The sequence below is a fragment of the Bactrocera dorsalis genome, chromosome 3, assembly GCF_023373825.1.
Source record: "Bactrocera dorsalis isolate Fly_Bdor chromosome 3, ASM2337382v1, whole genome shotgun sequence".
Taxonomy (NCBI): domain Eukaryota; kingdom Metazoa; phylum Arthropoda; class Insecta; order Diptera; family Tephritidae; genus Bactrocera; species Bactrocera dorsalis.
In genome coordinates, this window is record NC_064305.1 from 86947522 (window position 1) to 86971261 (window position 23740).

Here is a 23740-nt window from a genome sequence, read left to right on the forward strand (position 1 = left end):
TATAAATTTCACTGAAATGTGATTGTTTAAATCAGAATTACAAAAAATATTAAATGAAAATGCAACGATTAAATCATAAGGTTGAACACCAGTTGATGCTGCTGGTGAATCAATATTGTTTTAAGCGCCATTTCATTTCGTCACCGATGAAGGCTGCGCGTCGCTTTACGCGAAAACAAGTTGCACTTTCACACTGTCAACTGCCCGGAGCGCGATGAGTGTCGCGTTTCTTGCCATTGTTGACACAAAATCGTAGTTGCCGCTGGCAGTGCGAGCAAACGTTGGCCGATTGCGATGGATCAGCGGTCAATATGGCAACAGTGAAAACGAGAAATGGCGCTTAACAAATAATTCCATAGATATTTATGAGTACACATACATACAGATGTATTTACTTTTCATATTTAAGTAGTAAACGAGACCTGGCAGTGACTCTCGTTGCTCGCTGGCTCTGCTGCCGACAACATCAACAGCAAATATGCTGAAAAGTACAACTTTATGTTAATGCAAGGCGACCGCTTGGCAAACTGACGATGTGACGAATTGATGAGCACTACAACAACAACAACAGTGGTATTTCTGCATGCAAGGCATGCCATGAATAAGTTGAAAACACGACAAGCGAATTGCTTAAGCGACTAAAATCTCGCTTTCACACACACACACACATATGCATGCAGAAAATCAAGCAATAATGGCGCGAGTTTTGCTGCTGCTCGCGCACGGTGCAGTGGGGCGTGGCGCAGGCTAATAAACATTTTCATTTTCAACATAAAACAATAACAACCACACGTGCTTGGTGCACGCGGTGAATGGGTGATGATGATGATGGACAGGCATCAGCGCTGGCAATCGAGCGTGCAGCAAGTAAGCAGGCCGCATTCGCTTGTGGAAAAGGAAAAGTGCAAGTGGACAGCAACAAAAACGCTTAACAATTATGCAGACAACAACAACAACAACAATAAAGATTGTTGAAATGATAATAAAGCATAACACACATGAGCTTTATGAGCTTGCAACAGCACTAACATTTGTATGTATGAATGTGAACTTGTATGTATATGCTTGTGTATGTGTGCTTTTGTGTATATGTGTTTGTTTAAGTGTGTTTGCGCGCACATTAAATACCTTAAAGTGAAAACGAGGAAAAAGTCCAGTGCAGCACAGGCAAGTCGCAGCGAAATGGTAGCTATCAGTAAGCCAGTGAACAGCGCTATCAACCGGCATCAACCAACAAATAAAGCAAAGCGGTTGTGGTGGCAGCAAAAAGTAATGAATTTTAATTTTTGTGCAACATGCAACACCAAGCAATGATCGCCAGCAACTTTGAAGGAAAATCGCGGATTCCGCAGATTTTCTGAATGCCAGAGGCAAGCAAACGCCAACAGCAACAACCAGCAGCGGCATTAAAACAATAAACGGTAATTGCTGCAGCTGCTAATGGCGTCCACTTTCAATCTTTGTATGTGTATGTGTGTGTGTGTGGTGACTATGCTGCGATGGACCGGCCGGAAACCAGTCGCGATGCGAGTGTGAGTGATAATGCAACTAATTGTAATTGATGTGCAAATTTATTGAAAAGCCAGCCAGACATTATAAAATTACCGAGGAGAAAGGATAACGTGTTGGAGAGTTGTGAGCCGCGAACAGTCCATTTTAAAATCAATATGAGAGTGCATTGTGTGGATCAGCTTAAGAGATAAAAAGATATAGCTGAAGCTTTCGCTTAAATGAAAGAATATTGTGTGAGACTCAGAGAAAATTCTAATTGAGACAAAATTGATATAATACAATCGACAGGCAGCGCCCTCATTTTCGTTGCTAACAGTTACCTCTCTTTACGACTTCGCTCTAAATAGAAGAGTATAGCAAGCGAGCGCAATCAGCTATGTGCTTGCTCGCTCGGTAGGCTAGTGTTAGGAGCCGTCTTCGATTCACCACTTCGCTGCTCACTAAACTTTAGTTCTATTTAATTTCCCATAAATTTACACATGAAAACAACAACGAAAAGCAGCATAATTTTAAGTGAGGATATTAGGATTCAGTAGAATACCGTTAGATGTTGGTTCTGACAACAGCTACAGAGTAATAATTTTAGGATTACGAAAGATTTACCCAAGATCTTACTATCTTACAGTAGTTACCGCTTGTTAGAGAAAATTTACCATAATAAGGTATATATTGTCGACCTATCGTTGAAAAAGTCAATGAAATTGTGGAAAACATTGACCAGGACCGTCATATAAGCAGCTATGACAACGCTAAGGAACTTAACATTCATCACCAAACGGGTTTGAACCATTTAAAGAGGGCTGGTTACAAAATGAAGCTCGATGTTTGGGTACCACATGAATTGTTTGTAAAAAATTTAATGGACCGAACTAATATCTGTGATTCTTTGCTGAAACGAAGTGAACTTGAACCAGTTCTGAAGCTAATGGTAACAGGAGACGAAAAGTGGATCAAATACGACTACAACGTGCGAAAAAGATCATGGTTCAAGCGTGATGAGTGTTTGGTGGGATTGGAAAGGAATCAACCACTATCAGCTGCTCCAATCTGGTTGAATAATTGTTTCTACATTTTACTGTCAACAAATGAGGAGATTGAAGCAAGCAATCGAAAAACACGACCAGAACTGATTAACAGAAAGGGCTTCGTCTTCCATCAGGACAAAGCTAGACGACACACATCTTTGATGACTCCGCAAAAACTGGGAGAGCTTGGTTGAGAAGTTTTGATGCATCCACCATATAGCCCTGACCTTAAACCATCGGAATACCATTTGTTACGGTCAGTGCAGAACTTCCTTAATAGAGCAATGTTGTCTTCAAGGGAAGCCTGAGAAAATTACTTGTCGTAGCTTTTCGCCGAGAAACCAGAAGCGTTTTATAATGATGTAATAATGTCTCTAGCGGAAAAATGGCAAAAATTTGTCGATCAGAATGGTACATATGTATTTGATTCATTATAAATATAAAAAAAATAAGTTGAAGTTTGATTGGAAATACGAAAAAACTTTTTCGACTACCCTATATTGCAACGAAACTAGTCTAAACTGAAACTTAGGAGTTTCACCTAACAAACTTGAAAGTTTTAAACGATTCAAGCGGGAAGTTTGCAGATCATATTTTCTAAATTACGTAAAATTGTGTAAAATGCGCATTTAATTTATGAAATTTATGGGAAATAATTAAATATGTCATAATTACTTGCAGCATTACCGAGAGAGCTCTAATAAAATATCTCCATGGCGTTTCGCCACTTATGTTTTACTGCAATTACATATTTATGTAAATGCATATGCACGTGTACACATGTATGTGTGTTTTAATAAACATATACATATGTATGAGTGTCTGAATAAATGTATGTAAATATGTATGCTGTGTTTAGATTCAAACTTAAGTGCTTACATACATATGTATTTACGTGCTTGGCAAGGTAATCACCTGGCGATTTGTGATGTGTGAGAGTTTTAATGATTAGTGTAATGTTTATTTTCCACACTGTTGAACTGTTTTATTTTTTTGCTATTTTCTCTTTTTTAATTATTTCGCTGAGTGTTGCATAACTGCAAATTAAGGGCAAAAGAGCACTTGAGTGCATTTAATTGACTGTGGAAAAAAGTATTGAAGTGAATTTGTGTAATGGAATGCCGAAGTGCTCACTGAATATGCTGATCCGATGAAAATACATGTATGTACTGCACATATGTATGTATGTGTGTACATATGTTAGATGCACGCGAATTAAATTGTGTGAAATTGAAAATTGCGATAATCTTGTTAAATCTGGCCGACGATAATTTGCAATTTTTTTAAATTAAATGAAGTAGTGCTTTTCAAAATTTAAAATTATTTTTTTTGTGTGCTTGTAGACATGTGCACTGAGCCCTTCTCTTCGATTTCATTTAATTTAATAAGGGAATTATGTGTAATTTTATTAGCTGCTAATGCAATTATTATTACGAAGCCCATAGCGGTAAATTTTACTTTAACTGCATCTAAAAAAAGGGAAAATTTAAAAAAAGAAAAAAAAAACGTGTACTTAGAAGCTATAATACCCTTCACAACTACGAAATATTCCATACTTATATTGGATTTTGACCGATTACGGGTCATCTCTTTACAACAACAGCTTTTACAAATCGATCAATTTTATTACGAAAACTCCCGTTCTGTAGAGAATGTGTTTCATGCGCTTCGCTCAACTAATGGTCAACATAATCGGCCCACTGAGCGTACTATTCGCAACACCAGCACTCATCTTGAAACCCAGCATTCATTATTGGATAATATTTGACCAAATATACTACGTCCAGCACGTAGTGAAAAAAATATAACAACCATAGCTGAGAGTGTACACTATGACCGTGAAGAGTCGATTCGGGACCGTTAGCAGCAACTCGGACTGGCGTATGGAACGACCTGGCGCGTTATACGTCGAGATCTTAATTGAAAAATACGTACAAAATACAGCATTTGCAAGAACTTAAGTCGCTCGACCTTCCCAAGTGAAATCGCTTGGTTCTATGGGCTCTTGAAAAGTTCCAAGAAGATTCGTAGTTTCCGAGCCAAATTTTGTTTAGCGATGAGGTTCGTTTCTGGCTCATTGGGTATGTTAGCAAGCAAAATGGCCGCATTTTGGACGAAGAGCCCGAAGCCGCCATTTCATCTAGAAAAAACAACGGTTTGGTGTGGTTTGTGAGCGTGTGGTATCCTTGGTCCATGTTTCTTCAAAACTGACGTGTGTGAGAACTTCGATCTTTATTCTACAGCATAAATAAGAACTTTTTGGGTTTTTGAATTTCAGTTAATTTTAAGCAGAAAAATCTTGCTCAACGTCAGCCACCTTTTTTCGGAGATCCTCCTGAAAATCGGTTACTGGAACAAGGGCATCAAACATTTCTAAAATGGATTGCAGATTATTATAGTATATGATATCCCATAAATGTATATCCTTTTTATTTATTTGTTAAATCAAATGTCTCTTTAAAAAAGCTAAAAAAAAAACAAATCCCAAAACGCACATTTTTCTTATTTCCAAGAGGATATAGACCCTTAACTCAAACTGTTTGCTTTTTGAAATTTTAATACACAAGAAATTCTGTTTTTTTTAATAAACCGTGATATTTTTTTATTTGAGGGTTAAGCAGTTAAAAAATAAATAATTGGATGCGGCTCGTTGAACCCATTTAAAGTCAGTTGAATAATTAAAGTATTACTTTAAATTAAAGCTCAACATATAATTAATTATAATAGTTAAAAATATACTAATTAAGCATTTGCAAAATGCGAAATATAAGATTTTTTATAACAGTTATCAGCCTTAAACAGTCTGCAAAATGAAACTATTTTTAAAAGAGAATATTTTAATCCATTCAAAAGTCAAGCAACCGCAAATGACGACTAACAGCCGCATCGCCGGTAGGAACAGTAGAAAAAATGACACAAAAATGCGGCTATACTTGCAAAAATGCTAATAAGGGCGCTGAGTCAGGGTCATTTTCAGACAATAATAGGAAAACTAGCGAGCAAAAAGTATTGTCGGCGCTAATTAAATGGCAACCGATGTGTGATACATGCAAATAAGCTGACTTTTTACATGAATACAAATATCATTTAATTTATTTTCCATATTCTTTGCATTTTTGCATTTTCTCTCTGCTCTCTCAGACAATTAGCGCGTTCGCTTGCGCGACGCGGCGAGACTATTAAGCGGAAAGAACAATTAGCAGAGCTTAAAGCGCAAATTATTTCATATATAATATATATACATTTATATATGTATATGTATACATAATTATATACTACGTATGAGCACAGTGGCAGTGAGCAATATTGTAGAAATGTGCTGCCGCAAGGAATTCCCCGCAAACTGATTACGCAACGTTTTTTTAATGAAATTGTTGTTGTCGAATCGCATTTTCGAATTTAAATTTTAATTTTTATGCATTTTAAAAAATATTAAATAATTGTGCATAAGTGCGTCATGTCCACCTGTTTGCACACTTGTGCGCTCACCTGCCTCTGCACCTACTACATCAACCATTGGTGTGTCTTTTGCGGTGACAGCGGAAACCCTACACCAACCCAACTGGCGATGGGCTAAAATGCGTACGAGAGAGACTTGCACTACCCTGCCCCACCCTTGCATTTCCACCGCACTAGCATTATCTCCGTCTGTCCGTCCGTCAGTCAACGGCCCAACCGCATTGTGGTTGCCAGCACAAAACAGCTGAAAATGCAAAACTTGATGGGCGAGTCAGCGCAAACATAACCTCAACTGCGACTCGGTTTCGGGGACTGTTTCAGCTTGTCGCTGTGTGCTCACGGCTGTTTGTTTGTTTGTGTTTATGCTTAAGCCGCTGCTGCTGTTGACATTGCATGTTTTACCGTTTGCAGGCCACAAAAGTTGGCAACAACAATGCGCTAGTGCACTGCCGCGATGGTGCGCTGGTGGAGTCAGCCACAACTTCACTTCATATCAGCATAAAGTTATATTTTCTGCATACATATGTACACATATATTGACTTGTTTATTGTTATTTATATATTTATTGCAGCTGTTTTCTTTGCTGCCTTTTTCCACTTTGCTGTTTCTTCTTTTGCTCGATTTTGCATTTTTGCGCGGCACCAACAAGTATTTGGCTCATAAATCGCAAACTACTTTGCCATGCGCCATTTATTGGAGCGCGTATGTGCGGCTGCGGGCATGACGTTGTTATTATTGTTGTTGTTTTGCTGGATGGACGAGTATTTCGACAAGCATTTAAAGGTTAAAGCCAACTTGCAGTGTTCGTCTCAGGCATACACAAGCAGTTTCGTTTGTGGATTGTTAAACTAAACATAAGTAAATGAGCACATACTTACATATATATGTATATGTATATATAGTTATATATATGTAAGTAAGTGATTTTGACTTAAATGATCGTACTTGATAGTGGCTTAGAAAAGAGCGAAAAAATTTTCAAATCTAATACCGGTAGCGGTAATTTACGAGAGTTAATGTTCTGCGAAGTTGATGGCTCTGTAATGAAGGTGGCGCAAAATATCAAAGAAATCGCATTAGGGATGCACTTATTTATGTGTATGTTTTTGTTCAATATACTTCATTATGCATAGCCATAAGAAAACTTAACTTGGCCTGCACCGAAGCTATAATACCCTTAACAGCTACATTTATTATAGCATAAATGGTATAAAAAGACCTTCAATTTGATTTTTATCAATCAGTTTGTATGACAGCTATTTGATATAGGGGTCCGATCTGTACAATAATTTCATATATTATTGCCCGGTCTTCAAAAATACTATGAACGAAGTTTTGTAAATTTATCTTTTCAATTAAACAAGTTTTCTATATTAGGACTTGAGTTTGAGCGTTCAGTTTGTAAGGCAGCTATAGTGGCATTGCTTTGAAGAATAAACCTTGTCAAATTTCGTGCAGGTTTCTTGTCATATAAAAAGGTTTTCCATATAAGAACTTGATCTTGATTGATCATTTCGTATGACAGCTATATAATATAGTTGTCCGATATCGACGTTTTTGACAAATGAGCAGATTCTAGTGGAAAAAAGAACAAGTGCAAAATTTCAGAGCGATATCTCACAATTTGAGGGACTATCTCTTATGGATCGACTTAATACATTTTGGCTAATGCTTTGGGTATGGAGCGTGTCAATGTTAGAATGAACTTAGTACATTTTGGCTAATGTTTCGGGTATGGAGCGTGTCAATATTAGACCCGTACCAAAAGTTTTGCAATTTTTGCTAAAAAGAAACGCTAGACATCATAGCTGTGGACCCCACATTCATGAAATACATCATCACTCATGTCGAGAAGTGGGTTTAAGAACATAACGTCGAAGCTGTCAAACAATCTAACGAATGGCGCTCCAAAAAATAGTCGAAACCGTAAAAAAACAAAATTCGCTGAAGGCTCTGAGGTCATTCCGGCCGAACCTTATAACAAATATATGAAAATGGGATGCTTGTGTTAGCTCAAAACGATAATAAAGGTATATTAAAATATGTGAAAGTTAATTTTTTAATAGTCCGGGTCAATTTTGATCATATGTACTTTTATATGTATTTATTTGGTTGTACATATATTTTGGAGATGGTGATCTCTGATTTCTATTCACTTGGAAGCGGCCAGAAAGGATTCTTTTACATATGGTTCAAGCAGCTCACGACTTCCGGTCATGTATCCTCTGGGTAGCCAAAGAACATCCACTTGAAGGCAAGCTGAATTGAGAAGGCGAATCTCAGTGTTATGCGCTGAGTTTGGGACCCGAAACGCTGTTGTTAACTCGGCTATAACCGCGTAAGCTCCAGTAAAGAAGAAGAAGAAGATTAATATTTTCCTAGTGTCTTAAGAGCTTACAATTTTAGGCAAAATATATAAATTTTTGTTTGAAATAATGCTCGATATTAATCTTAAATAATATTAAAATCCTTCCATGGAGCCCCAGTGCTAACCTCACTGCTTCGGGCTTAACCTCAATATATAACTCGGAAAATTAACGACTAACTATTATGAGTAAAATATTTTAGTTAAAAAATTTCGTTGCTTAATGGCAATTCCAGCAGACTTATGTCATTTATCTGCCATTTTTTTGCATAATTCACTAATTGTTATTATAATTATCTAACTAAAATGTGAGCCACGTATTTGGGTTAACCAAGCCGCCGCCACACTTTGTTGTACATAAATATTTGTAGAGCACGTTGTTGGCGTGAGTTTGGCGCACGAACGCATTTAATTTGAATGTGTGTATATAAATATATGTTATTCTATGTATGTATGTATATATGTATGCCTGTATGTGGCTGAGGCCCAAAAAGGCTTTAACAAAAAATCGGTAGTATTCCGTTTATAGACAAGTAATACAAATGTATATATATATATATGTATGTATGTATGTATATCAATGTGTATAGCGCCGCTGGATTATTCATTCAACTTGTATGTTTGTATAGCCAAATATGGCGGCTGAGTCGAAGTGTGCCTAACGGCAGATAAAATGTGTTAAAGTGGCAGAGGAGCAAATATGGGCCGTGTTATGAACTATTTAAACGCACACACATACGCACAAAAAGTGGGCTATATACCAAACGGTAGTTTTGCCATGAATAAAATGCAAATACAGTTAGTTTAAGCGAACAACAATAAAAACAAAAGCAAATAGCGATACAATGGAACTGAAACAAATAAAAGTCGTTATAATGGCGCAGTTGTGGCAATGTTGCATGCACCACCAACTGACTTACTGATTGACTTACTAACTAACTGGCAACAGCGGCGCTTTGTTAGCGGCAAAAAAAGAGGAAAAATCAAGAAAAAACGTTAACCTCGGTTGCACTGCAGCTATCATATTGGCATCTGATTTAGTTAGTTTGTATGGTAGCTCAATGCTACAGTGGTCCGAACCGAACAATTTGCTCGGAGATTGCGCCGTTGTCTAAGAAAATACGCCATGCGAAATTTCTTGAAGATATCTCGTCAAATGAAGAAGTTTTTCATATAAGGACTTGATTTTGATCGGTCAGTTTGTATGACAGCTATATGCTATAGTGGTCCGATAACAGTGGTTTTGGCAAATCAGCAGCCTCTTGATGAGAAAATGACGTGTGCAAAATTTTAGATCTTTATCGCAAAAAGTGAGGGACTAATTTGAAGAATAATCAGACAGACGGACATACATATCTAAATCGACTCAGCTCGACGCGCTTATCATTTAAGAATATATTGTATAGAGTCTCCTGACGTTTTCTTCGGGTTCAGGGTATAAACAATTTTTTACAAAACATATATGTATATAGATAATAGTGTTAGATAGTACTATTTATACATTAGAGCGGGTCGATTTTTTTCTATAAAAACGAGTATGCGAAAAAAGTTCTTCGGATCACTCTGAACCATTTTGTCCAAAAGACTATGGATCTGAATTGAGTTTCGAGCCAACAATTTTTAAGACGAAATTCAAAAATCTTGAAATTTCGGATGTATGGGAGATATGTGATATAGTTGTCCGATCTATCCAAATCCGACAAATGATAAATAGAATAGCAAAATGCACCTACGTATTAAATTTCATACGAATAACTCAAAAACTGACGAACAAATTTTGAAAGTCCCTCAAAAGCTACACTTTAAAAATTGCTGACCCGCAACCGGTTCCAGAACCGTAGTCTCTCAAGCAAAGCAGTAGTTCAGAATGATCCACAGAACATTTACCACATACGCGAGTATTTTTTTTTTGTATCCTATAAATCGACCCGCACTAATATGCATCTACATACATATGTATATAGAGGAGTGTGATCGTTAACCATTAGAGAAAAGCCTTTCCCGCCTATGAGATTTTTTTTTGTTTTTTTTTGCACCCTGTAAATCGACCCGCTCTAATGTACCATATCTATACATGTAGAGGAATATGATTGTTAACCATTAGAGATACATATAATTGGAATTGATAAGCGAATGCCGTTCACAAGCAATATCTGTGAGAACACTGTAACAACATCTGCCTTCACCGATGAAAGCAATTACCGTTACAGCAACAAAGAACGTTTTAAACGTCCAAAGCACACACATAAATTCTATTGTTAAGCTCACAAAGAAATCGTAAAATACATGTGGAAAAGCACCAAATCACGCATGTGGCATGCCACAACAGACAGCTTAGACACCGCACGGGAGCTATCACACAGTTTATGCAACATGTTGCGTTAGTATGTCTGTATATATGTCAAAATAAATTGTTGCCACATAACAACTTATTTAATTGGAGGTGCCGCAAGGCGATCAAAATCTACGCGAAACCGGAAAATATTTATAAAATAAGCATTCAACATAAATAATGTGCATGTGTGGCAAGTACACCGTAGTCATGCCGCAAATCTCACCTCTCTCCACTGGCGTAGCTGAAAATTGCAGCGACCGAATTGAATGTGCGACAGCGCAGCTCTAGCGGCTAGTTTTGAATTGTATTGATGTTTCGGCGACCAGAATTTCCGGATTTTATGCCACAACAACAACAGCAATAACAGTATACAGCGATTGTGTTGGCGCGAATTCCTTCTTTAATCAATATTTTCCACTGTCGTTGCAGTGTTTGTTGTTGCTGTTATCTTATTTTCGTATAAACGCTTATGCTTTTGTTGTGATTGCTGGTTTCGTGCGCCGGCGACAGCGGTTACGTGTGCCACTTGCGGCAATAACAACGGTGCTGGAATTTATTGGCGGCGATAAGGAAAATGCGGTTGCCAGCAGAAGAAAAAGTGGCAATCGAAGACGTGCGCTGGTCGGTGCGATGTTGTCGGCGACTGTTGGTGCTGGCTGCTGGCGCGATAGCGTCGCTGGTGGGTAGTGTGCGGTGGCTGTGGCGTTGTCTGTTGGCAGTGACAGTGCAAGAACGCGGCTGGGCGTAATGTTGCGTATGTTCTCCGCTCCACTGATTTCGCAACTGATTTTTGTTATTGTGTTTTTTTTTTCGCTTGTGCCGTGTACTGAGTGCTTGTGCACCTGCGCGTCTGACTCAGTGTGCTGTTGTGGAATTTTCTTTTGTATCAAATCACGACGTTGGCGTTGTTTGGCGCGAATTTTTGTTTGATTTGCTTTTATTGCTTTATTTTGTATATAAAACTTTAATATTATTATTTAATTTATGTATATTAAAATATTATGTATTGAGCATAAATACTTTGTGATTAAATCGTAGGCTGAAAACTTCAACAAAAACCACATTTTTATTAAAAAAAAATATTTTTGAAAAAAAAAAAATAATAAAAAAAATTTTCTAAAAAAATTTTAATATTTTTATTTCACACAAAAATATATATTTTCTTAAGAAAAATCATTTTTATATTTTTATTTATTTTCATATTTTTTGTTTTGTTTTTTGTTTGAATTATTTTTTGTTTTATATTTTATTCCACTTATACAATTCTTTTGTGTATTTATGTATTTAATATTTTTATTTAGCTCATATAGCTATAAACTCTGCTTTTTGGGTCAAAAGTTCACTTCACTTAATTACTTCGCAGCGCCCATTTGTTGCAGCTGCGCCTTTACACTTTTTCATTTTATTTCTTATCGAACATTTTCGTTTTTTACACGCGCATTTTGCAAAGTTGCCGCTTTTTGCCTTCCATCTGGCTGCGCCAGCCTGCCTTAGCCGCTCAATGGACCTTTGCGCATGCGCGCACGTTTGTCGTTGTTTCGCTGCGCATTTTTTCGGTTTTTTCACTTTTCGCTGAGTGCGTGGCGCACTATTGAAAACCAGCTGGCTGGCTGGCGGGCTATAAAAATACCTAACAGCTATTCAACAACAGGTACAACAGGTAAAGACACAAGCACTTTTGTATTTATGCAGCATAAAAGACCTAAGCGACGCACTTTAATGTACGCCAGCAATTTCTATAAAATAAAGCAGTCATCAAAATACAGTTTCACTGCTTTTTGTGTACTCTTTTTTACGTTTACAGTCATGTGTGTGTATTTTGCATTCAGTCAAAGTTTGCCGACGTGTTTTGCCAATCAAGCTGCTGCGTAGGGAATGCCAAAGTTAGCGCACAGCGTACGTACAACGTAGGTAAGGGGGCGCCGAACTTGGCTAGAATGTGAAAATGTGTGCCAATATTTACAAGTCATTTGTTTGCTTTTATTGTTGTCGCGTCGCTGTTGTGTCGCCGCAGTGAAACTCGCACGCAAAATATGCCAAGATATGTGTCAAGCAAGCTCAGCGAGATACAGCTCTCTTAGGCGCCTATTTGCTGGGCGATGGAATGTCGGGCGGGCACAACAGCGTATGAGGTGAATAGTACAAAGATGATTGGAGCTTTAAAGTCTCATGCAAAATGCAAAAGTGATATGGACGCATTGAAAAGTGGAATGGCACTTTTAACTAAGGGATTTGTGGGCAAATTCATATGTTAATATGTATACAGATTATTGATTGCGAATGTTTAGTTGTGGTTATTATTTAACTAATTTAGTTGAAGCGGAATACTGGTCACTGTCTGGTAGCAACACGCGTCTATAGTATAAGACTGACAGATCGAGAATACTGCAAGAAATGCCCAAAGCAGGCACCAGGGACACATTGGAGCATCTCTTGTACGTAGGCTGCTATATATATGTATCTCTGACGTAGGCAACACTAAGTGTTGTCAGGTGCAATCTGACATTTCCATTGGAAAGTTTGACATTTTTTAGCATAACATCACTCAGAACGTTTTGTCATTTAATCGTGAATTGTTTTATTTACAGGGAATTAAAAATTCATCTCGGCCAAAAAATAGAATTAACTCGTGAACATTTTCGTGCGATCATTTTTCACAACTTTCGACGATTATCACGACAAGAGTGCATCGATGAACTAAAATCTTTGTATGGCTATGAAGGACCATCCTATAGCACTGTGAAAAACTAGTACAACGAATTCAATCGTGGCCGACGCTCGCTCAAAGACGAATTCCGTGAAGGTCGTCCAAAAACAACCGTTGTGCCAGAAAACATCGATGCCATACGTGAACTGATAATGCAAGACCGTCATGTAACATACCTTCAGATAGAGGCATGCCTATGCATTTCTCCCACCAGCATACATTCGATATTACATGAACACCTGGCCGTAAAAAAGGTTTGTTCTCGTTGGATCCCGCACAATTTGACAACCGCTCAAAAAAAGGCCCGTGTGGATTGGTGTAAAGAAGTGCTGAAAAAATACAATTGCCGTGTTTGTCTTCCAAGACGAGCCAAATCCAACGAAAAAAACAAAAAAAAAAAAAACATTTTCGTTGATAAATATGCCTATTTACATTATTAGGCTAGAAATATATATAGCAACCCTCGTACTACAGTCCATATCATTTCTACAGATCAGCCAATTATAGCATATAAAGTATAGAGCTGCCATCCGAACCGACCGCTGAAGATAATAATATATTTACACGCTGTCATGAGATTAAAAATGAGTCTGAGAAGTGTTCTATGTCTTCGGTGTAGCAGAAGTTAAAGTTTTTTCTTATTTTCTAATACTTTAGCTTGCTTGCAAGTGAAGATAAATATAAAAATGAAACTGTGAATTGTAAAATCCGTGGGCATCGCGACAAATATTTAAACCATAAGATCATAGTCAACGCATTCTGTTCTTATCTTCCGATTATATTTCCTTTTTAATAATCTCTCTCACTCTTTACTTCCTTAATTACTTCCTCTGTATATTATATATAAATACTTTTCTCAAACCTCTTAAAATGTTCGCTCATTAAGCATTTTCCCTAATGACTTTGAACTTGACTTGGCTCGCTAACACAATATTTGCTAAACAGTGGCTGCTACTTAACGCTCCGACTTCGACATTTGTATTAATGTGTCTTCGCTTGTAAATTTGTAAGTAATTAGTGCCATTGGCACTCTTTTAATGAAGCGAGCCGAAAATGTACACTAAACGCTCTAAGCAATAGGAGAAATACACAATAATGGAGCGCACTATATTTTCAAACTAATGCATTACAGAAAACGGTTAGTCTTATATGGGTAAAGAAATTTAAATTGGTATTGAATGTAAACTGAGATTAGAATTTTTTTCACAAAGACATGTTTTGTTAATCAAAGCTTGAAGCTTAAAGTGTAAAGTTCATTATAACCGGAATATAACCCATCCTTCCAAAACATTGTCTACATATTGGAATCCGATGCCGATCTAGAGTTATAGTGTGCCAATGACTGATATTAATAAATATATGTATTATACCAGTGAATCCGGTCTTGCGTTGCTGTGATATACATACATTTGATACTATTATTCATATAATACACTAATATTACAGTGAAAATTTTATTTACGAATAAAGACGAAAACGTTTGAGGAACGGAGTAATGAATTTAAGACTGCTTTCTCAATGTCTGGTTACCAGCCTTTTTGTTTTAATAGATTGTTTTTAATAAACATCAACAAACAGTGAGACCGGCCCATCAGCGAGGTTAATGTAACTAGATGTCCGCTTAATAGAGCGCCCATTTAAGAGAGATTTCACTGTATTTTTTTTATGAACTGTTTTTATTATCCTATCTTCTAAGTTGGTTTGATCTGGACAAAGTGTGCTAAATGTTGCTAAAATCTGTTCAGTAGTTTAGGAGTCCATCGCGGACAAACAGCGTGGACACGTATTTTTTTATATGAAGATGAAACAAAAACCGTTCCTTTTTCCTACTTAAAAGATTTCTCTAAGCGATATCTACGGGGTTTCGTAAGTAACATAATCAGTCACAGTTGTTCCATTAATATAAAATATGTATATTGGAATTCATGTGAGAACCACTGCTTGCTGAAAACCTAAGTACTCCTTCATGCTTGGTTATGACGAAAATATCTTTGTAGTCGTTGTACCATATGTATTTTATCTCAAGTACCTCAAGAATGATGTAGGTGAGTTATATGCGGCAAAGTCAGACATCAAGATCAAAACTTTAAATGCAATCATTTGTGGAGAAGTTTTTTCATTAAAGGTGTAAAGGAATATAGATAGGAAGAAACAACTTCTAAAACAATTGGTAGGTTTCTTTTTGACAGAGGACTCAGCTAATATAAGACATAAGTCTGAGATGGTATACGTATGCATGATAGTCAAAATAATCTTAAATCTATAGCTAATGATCATTAGTCCAAAGAAACACGATCTCAAAGAGTTTATAAGTGTGGTAAAATAAGAAGATTTTTGGTTAAAAAATGTTGAAACTCCTTATACCAGACATTTTTCTTCAAAATATCAAAAAAATTGTATGTCATGAATTAGTTGTCGATAGCTATAGAAATCATATACCTGCCAATCGATGGCTAGCTATAACTTCAAATCGCATAGATTCAATGTTAGTATTGGCAGCTCATGTAAAGGATTTGAAGGCAGCCCACATATAAGACTCTATTACTTTGAGAAAGAAACTAACCTTGTATGAGTAAAAATAAATTTCGACTAGGACTTAGAGTAAGATCTTAGGTAAATTTGAGGAATATGAAGAGTTATTAAAAAGGTGACCCAATATTATTGATAAGTTATAACTTATTGACCTTTTGCTTCAAAAATAAGTAGCTAGAGGGTTTATACTACTATATATAAAAGCATAGTAATATGTAGAGTACATCCGTCCGTCCCTACCATGAGAACTATAGTTTGTTTCTGAGCCATAAGATAATAAGAATGCATGTTTTTTTGTTACCACTCAACTCAAGCAGAAGCTAACTAACATTTTTCTTCGCTGAAGAGCCCACCAGCGTGTTATTAAATTGCCAATGAACCGGGAAAAATAGTGACGTTTAAGAAATTATACGGTTATTACAACGTAAGGAATTCAAGCGAAACCCAATGCAATGGAAATTTCTCCCAATCAATGCACGAAGCCAAGAGAAGGGCGCAAACTGAATAAATACAACAATGTAAAATGACTGGAATGGGAAAATATGCGGCAGGAAAAATGTAAGAAATCCAGGAAGGGGGCATTGAAATTCCGAAGAATGCCGCATTACAAAAAACATGTAAACAACAACACAACGCATGGATTACATACTTATACACACTACTACATATACGCGCCTTGACGGAAATATTCACCAAAAAGGCATGTTAAATATGGGCAATTCCCACTTCCTGAGACTACAGTTGCAGTGTCTTATTCACACGCGCACACACACACATGCACATGGAAATAGTAACATTTGTTGATGTGTTTATGGTGCATTGCCATGACAGCCATGACAGCACGAATGCGCTGGGAAAACAACCAGCAATTTTCTGTGCGAACAAAAACAAAAACACTGCAAAGAAAGGAAACCGCCGAGGAAGCGAAGGAAGTGGCGCGAAAGGTAAAGCGAATTCAATGCAATTTACAAGAGAACACAGCGTCTCTGACACCGCTCGCTGTTATGCTGCGCATGCAACAGGTAGAACAACAACAACAACAAATGTGTGCTTAAGTAAGCAAACAAACAAATGCAGTTGCAACAACAATTAGTCGTTTTCACAGATTTATTGCCAACATTTAGACGCTTCCGCTGCAGAGCAATGCGTCGAACTTTTTGGTCGGAACAAATTGCCGCGCGCATCGAGAACAAATAGCTCGGCGTGCGCGCGTGTGTGTGTGAGAATGTTGGCGCGCTACCTAAAAAGCGCTGAGAAAATCTGTTATTCTCGTTGAAATATGTGGCAGAAGTTTCCATAGTTTTCTATCTTGAGACAGATACGATTCGAAGGTGATAAAAGCTTTGGTAACCGAAGTGCAAGCGCGCGTGCGTATGTGTGTGTATGCGTTAACACTGCGCGGTGCGCGGTAAGCGCTCGCTCTGACGCTTGTGAGAAATGTAAGTAAGAGTCTGTGAGGGGAAAAGTTTTGAACTTGTCTGTAGCAAAGTGCGTTTGTTTGTTTGTTTTTGTACAAGATAAAGGTGACATGATAATCAATGAGTGCGGTTCACAGCACACAAAAACAACAAGAACGCACTTGACAGCTTTTATGTACACAGTAAGCAAGTGTCTGCTCTATTGCAACACAACAAAGCGCAACAGCGGATGAGAAAATTAGTCTAGCGTAGCGATACACTTGGGAAGAGTTGTAGATAAATGCCTGTAAGTGGTGTGTGTGTGTGCAGAAGGCGGTTTAAAGTTTAAGTTGAAGTCATTTTTTTATATAAATAATATTAACTTTGAGTTTCACAGTCAAAGTGTTGCATTTGATTAACAAATATGAGCACTTAATATTTTCTCTGTAGAGAAGTTGTAATAATATGAATAAGTTTTCGCAAAATTTTTTAATTTTTGGAAAATTTTGAAAAACAAAATATTGAAATTATTTAAAAACAAGACAAATTTAAAATCCGTTGCACCGAAGCTATAAAACCTTTCACAAATACAACACATTCCGTAGAAGCATTTGATTTCAAACTTTCTGTTTGTATGACAGCTATATGCTATAGTGATCCGATCTGAACAATTTCTGCAGAGATTATACCGTTGCCTTGGATAATAGTACATGCCAAATTTCTTGGAGATATTTCGTCAAATGGAAAATTTTTCCATACAAGACCTTGATTCCAATCGTTCAGTTTGTAAGGCAGCTATATGCTATTGTGGTCCGATCTAAACAATTTCTTCAGAGATTATACCGTTGCCTTGGATAATAGTACATGCCAAATTTCTTGAAGATATGTTGTCAAATGGAAAAGTTTTCCATACAAGACCTTATATCCAATCGGTTAGTTTGTATGGCAGCTTTATGCTATAGTGGTCCGATAACGGCAGTTCCGACAAAATAAGCAGCTTTTTTGGAGGAAAATGATGTGTGCAAATTTCAGTTCGATAGACAGACAGATGTGGCTAAATCGACTTAGCTTATCAGGCTCATTATTTATACATGTAATTTATAGGATATCTGAGTTATTCATCGGGGTGTTACAAACTTTTTTGCAAACTAATATAACTTATTTCAGGTATCAAAGCAGGAAAGCTGTATACTTTGATGCTTTCGTCGATAATGTACTAATTTTGGACGTTTATCATCTTTGATGCTTACCGTCCAAGAGTTTGGATAACCTTCATCCAGCCAATATTTGGTATCAGACACCACAATTTCTCCCAAAAAGGTTGTCGAAATCTCCTTTAATTGTTTTCCTCAAAATATCAACATTTAAGTCACTCTAAGTGAGAAACCTCATGAACCAACTGCTATAGCTAAGAACCTCATTTCCTGCCTAAGGATAGGCTTTGATAGATAAAAAACCAATAGCATTTGCTTTAGTAAAAAAAATTCATTCCTTCATTTAATATTTCTAACCAAAGAAGACAAGTAACTAACCCTAACTCCAACTTCTCCCAAAAAAATATGAATCCAAAGCTGCTTAAGTCTAACACTGGATCACCGAACCCAAAAAATATTATTTAAATTTGAAAATGAATAAATTAGAACAGCGAAGAATCCAATAAAAACTAAGTCGCTGGACGCGGCAGCGGAGATCAATTGAGCGACAACAACACAAGAATGATAGAGTTAAAAACAAAACAACAAAACACAAAAAGCATAACAACAAATTAACGTATTGGCGCTACAAGACGCGAAACGAAAAAGTTCATTAAACTGGTTTTCCAGCAGCGGCAAAGCAAGGCGCAGCGTTGGCAGTGGCAAAGAGTCGGCCAAGCAACCAGCCAGCCAGGCAGGCAGCGCAAGCCAGACCGCCAGCTAGACGACGCAAATAGCGCTAGCAAATGGCAGCAACAACAGCAGCAACATTTGCATATTTGGCCATTGAAAATGGGCGAGTTGTCTTCTGGTGTCGCGTCGGTTTATCATTTTTTTCAATTCGATTTTGAATATTTAGCTGTTTTAGCTATTTTAACTTTTTTCTAATTTCACTGCGCTTTAGTGGTATTTCGGCTATTGGCTCATGGCTGTGGAATGCACGCACACACTCACACAGCGCGTAGAAATTCCGTTGTTTTAGCACTTTCCGTTAGGCAGAATCGCTTAAGAAGTGATATTTTGCAAGCATTGCTTATGCTTTTTCAATAAACTTTTGATATTTTCACACATTTTCAAAAACACATTTCACTTTTCATTCTTTGCAAGCGCTGCAATTCTTTGTGATTTCTGCTCGAAATGATTCACAATGCGAATTTCCTTTCAATTTGATTTCATTGAATTGAATATCAATGCGCTTTCAATGGCTTTAACACAGGCATAGTTCACTTTTCAATGACTCTATTGGCTTTGCATTTTGTTTGTGTAATTTATGTACAATAGTTTCTTTTTTACTTTATTTCTTATTTTCCCCCAATTAATGTGCAGTTTTGCTTATTTGAATTTTCTCCGCAGACGTGTCAGTTTCGTTGCAAACGCGAGCTAAGACTGTCGCCTGCCGCTGAGTTAAGGTATTTAAGCCAACGCCATTGCTCAGCGGCTAGACTCTAGCTCAGTGTGGCGGCCAAAGTGATCATTGACTCTCTGCAGACGCAAACAGGTAGTGAGCGTCGGTTGCGTTGTATGTGTGCGTGTATGTACAGGTATGGTAAATGCTTTTGTTGTTTGCAAAAACAAAACACCTGTGTGTCTCATTTTGAGTTGGGCTAGAGTCAGAGCAGAAGAGCGGTTGCATGGCATGAGCAATGGTGTGGGGCACGTAGCTACCGGTGAGCGTTTGAGATCACTTTATTGCGCTCAGATGCTCAGAATTGTACTGAGAAGAGCTAAGCTCAGAGAGAGTTTGATTCGAGATTTGGAGAGAGTTTGTTTAAAAATGGTAAATGTTGACAAATATGCATACATATTTATATAAAATATAAAAAATTAAGTAAAATGAATTACCAGAAGAATAAAAAAATTGCATAAAAACAATTTTTTAGTTAACTTTATGTAAAAACAAAAATATTACAAAAAAAAAATAATGTATTAAAATAAATAAATATAAACTAAAATATAATAAATTAAAATAAATGAAGTAAAATAGAATTAAAAACATTAATTAACTTTATCTTATTTAAATAACACAAAAAAGAGATTAATAAATAAAAATTATTTTTAAAATATTTTTTTTAATAGTTTTATTTATTAATTTGGACAACATTATTTGTTAATTTTTTTATGTTTTATTCTAAATTAAATTATTTTTTTTAATTAAAAATAAAATTAAATTAATTTTTTTTAATTAAAAATACCTGTTAATTATTCGAAAAAAAATCTAAAAAATTAATTTACAAAAGTAAGCCAGAAATTTAATAAATTTAACAATTATTTTTTTTTTAATTAAATTAATATTTTTAATTTTATTTTAGCTTATTTTTAATAATTAAAAATTAAAATTAATTAGTTTTTTTTAATAATAATTAAATGAAAAGTATTAATTTAATTAAAAAAATTAATTAATTAAATTTCTTGCTTTTTTCGGTTAATTAATGTTGAAAAATATTTATGACAAAAATAATATTTTTAAAATAATTAAATTAGTAAATAAAAAATATGTTAAAATTAATTTAATCATTTAAAAATGAATAATGTAAAATAATTTAGTTCATAAATTTGTTTCTATTTTTGTGTTATGTAAGTAAAATTAGTAATTTTAAATAAAAGTTAATTAAAATTATTTTTAATTTTAAATTATTTCGAAATTTGAAAAAAAAAATTAAAAAATTTTGAATTATTTCAAAATTAATTAAATTATTTAAAAAATTAATTTTGAAAAATATTCTTTGATCATAATTTTTTGTGTTATGTAATTTAAAATATTAATTATTTTAATTTTTATTAATTAATTTTTTAAATAAGAAATAAAAAAATAATGAATTAATTATATTTTTAAATTAATTTTATTAAATAAATTATTTAATTATTAATTTAAATTAAATTGTAAATAATTATCTAAATTAATTTTTCAAAAAATTATTTATTCATTAATTTTTCGTAATTTCTTAAGTTACTTCAAAATAACAAAAAATAATAATTAGATTTTTAATCACATAAAGAAAGAAAGGTCGTCAAAATTTTATAAAACTGAAATGTCTCACCTACACACTGTTTAAAGCCGCTACTGATATTTAAGAGCCACTGTAGTTGTGAAAGTTTAAGGTAACTTCAACTTTGTATAAAACTTGGACACAAAAAAAAACACAAAGCTTTCAAAACTGTGTTGCTGGGTTGGAACAAGGCTACAAAATATTTTGAGAAACTTTCAAAGTTAACCAAGTGGCTGTGTCTTGGCTAAGCGAACTTTGAAATTATCTTGGGCAAGAACCTTTAAAGCTCGCTTTTAATGTAAAAGAGGTTAGTAATTCGGCATTTTAATCAGACATAGGCATAAAAATTATAAAATTTGGATTTTTTAAATTATGGCAGACATCAAAAAACGTTTAATGTTTTAATTTAATCTTTCTTTGAAGCACACATACAGTTATAAATATACAAAATTAAGAAAGCTTATGTTTAACTATTAAAAAACATGAATATGCGTGTTACCTGGCACTGTTTCTCCATTGAAAGTGATCTGTACAGTGTGTATGCCCGGCTCGTGCGGCGTGAAGCTAGCCACGAAACGTTGGCCACCCAGTGAACGCACCGACGAAGTGACGCGGCCACCGTTGACCAATATTTCTAAATTGCCGGAACCCGCTTTCGAACCGTCAATCTCAAATTCCACGGGACGTCCGATGGCACCGTTCGGTATATCTTGTACGCGTATAGCACGGGCACCAGTAGCGCTATTCTCTATGGGGCGAAATCGCGACAACGAACTATAGCCATAATGACCGTTACCGGTGCCGCCGCCACCACTGACACCACCACCAGAGGTGCGTTCAGTAACGACATGTTCGCTGGACTCCTTGACTGTCTTCGTATACCCACCGGATTTGTCGGTATAAGTGTTATTCGAATGTGATTTAACTGTAATGGCACTGGGTCTGTAAATATTTAAAAAATAACTTTTAAACTATTTCCGAAAATCGTATTTGTGCTGAAGAAGCTCACTTGTAACGTTCAGCATCGTCCACAGAATCGCGTGAACCACGTCGATCCGAGTGATACTTTTGCTCTTGCAATGCAAATTTATTGTATTGTGTATTACGATGCGTTTCATGATCGATATCGGGACGATTGTATGAGAGGTCCGTGTTCAATTGCTTTTCTGTCATATTTGCCAAAGATTCAAGCGAATTATGTGAAAGCATATGTTTGGTTTTGTTGATGACATCCCAACTGTCACGTCGTGCCGTGGCCGGTTTGATCGAGGAGACACGCACATTCGAGGAATGATCGATGCGCGGCTCAGGAGAAGCGGTACGTCGTAGGCGTTCGGCAGTTGTGTAGAGTGAGGGACTGGCACGTATATTCGAATCGGCAACATAATTCGAGGTCGATTTGTATGTCGAAGATTTCTCAACGGTGCGAGAAGTCTCGTAATCGGAGCGATTTAGACCGTTCTAAAGCAATATTGAAATATGGAGAGAAATAAGTTATTTACTATGAAGTCAAAAAACATCAGAGTATGGAGTCTGATGAATAGATGGTTATGTCAGTAAAGAGAAAATGGAGTTCCTTTATGTGAGCAGTAACCCGATTGAAGGAGTTTGGTCCTATAATTGAAGTAAATTGACAGAGAATCTTTCTCTACGTATAATTGAATGTTCTCCTTTATTTTGGGAATTTGGAGAAGAGCTCTTAAGGCCTTTAGTTTTATATAACTAATTGTCTTACTTGACCTCCAGTCGAAAACAAAGAATTATGGTCTGTGAACTCTAAAAGGAAGATATCGCTTAGATATCCAAATTTCTGATCGTAAAGGTTATCAACAAATTATTTTATACAAAACCATTGAAATAATTATGTTTTAGTCACCTTATTCAAAGTTGTTGTGACTGGGCTGCCGATGCGATGTGTGGCTGTCGAAATGTAGGCGTTGCTGGGTGAATGGCGTTGCACCGGCGAGATAGAGGTGTGACGTGGACTGGCGTTCAAAGTGCGCGCATTGGACTCGTACGGAATCGAAGTTTTGATTGTCAATGGACTGTGGGTGCGTACTTCACTCGAGCGTATCTGTGGGAAGTCCAACAAAAAAGCAAAAAAATTAGCAAAGTCTTACTCATAGAAATAGACAGCTCATTGAGCACTTGAAATCAATAACAATAACAATCGCAGCACAAGGTTAAAAACATACAACACTGAAACAGACACATATTTTTTAACAAC

General features: G+C 36.1%; 1 protein-coding gene across 4 annotated transcripts in view; it reads right to left on the reverse strand.

Moving 5' to 3' along the window:
* Positions 1-23740, reverse strand: part of LOC105229673 (filamin-C) — a 74857-nt gene that overhangs the window by 24301 nt on the left and 26816 nt on the right. For 3 of the 4 annotated variants that reach the window (XM_049453705.1, XM_011210099.4, XM_049453707.1), the window contains 3 exons: positions 23390-23587; positions 22523-22974; positions 22013-22455 (listed from right to left, as the gene is read on the reverse strand). In XM_049453705.1, the coding sequence (XP_049309662.1) occupies positions 22013-22455; positions 22523-22974; positions 23390-23587 (1093 nt within the window). Of the gene's footprint in view, positions 1-10920; positions 11744-19819; positions 20048-22012; positions 22456-22522; positions 22975-23389; positions 23588-23740 lie in introns of those variants that run through there. The other variant, XM_049453706.1, reaches the window with a different exon arrangement.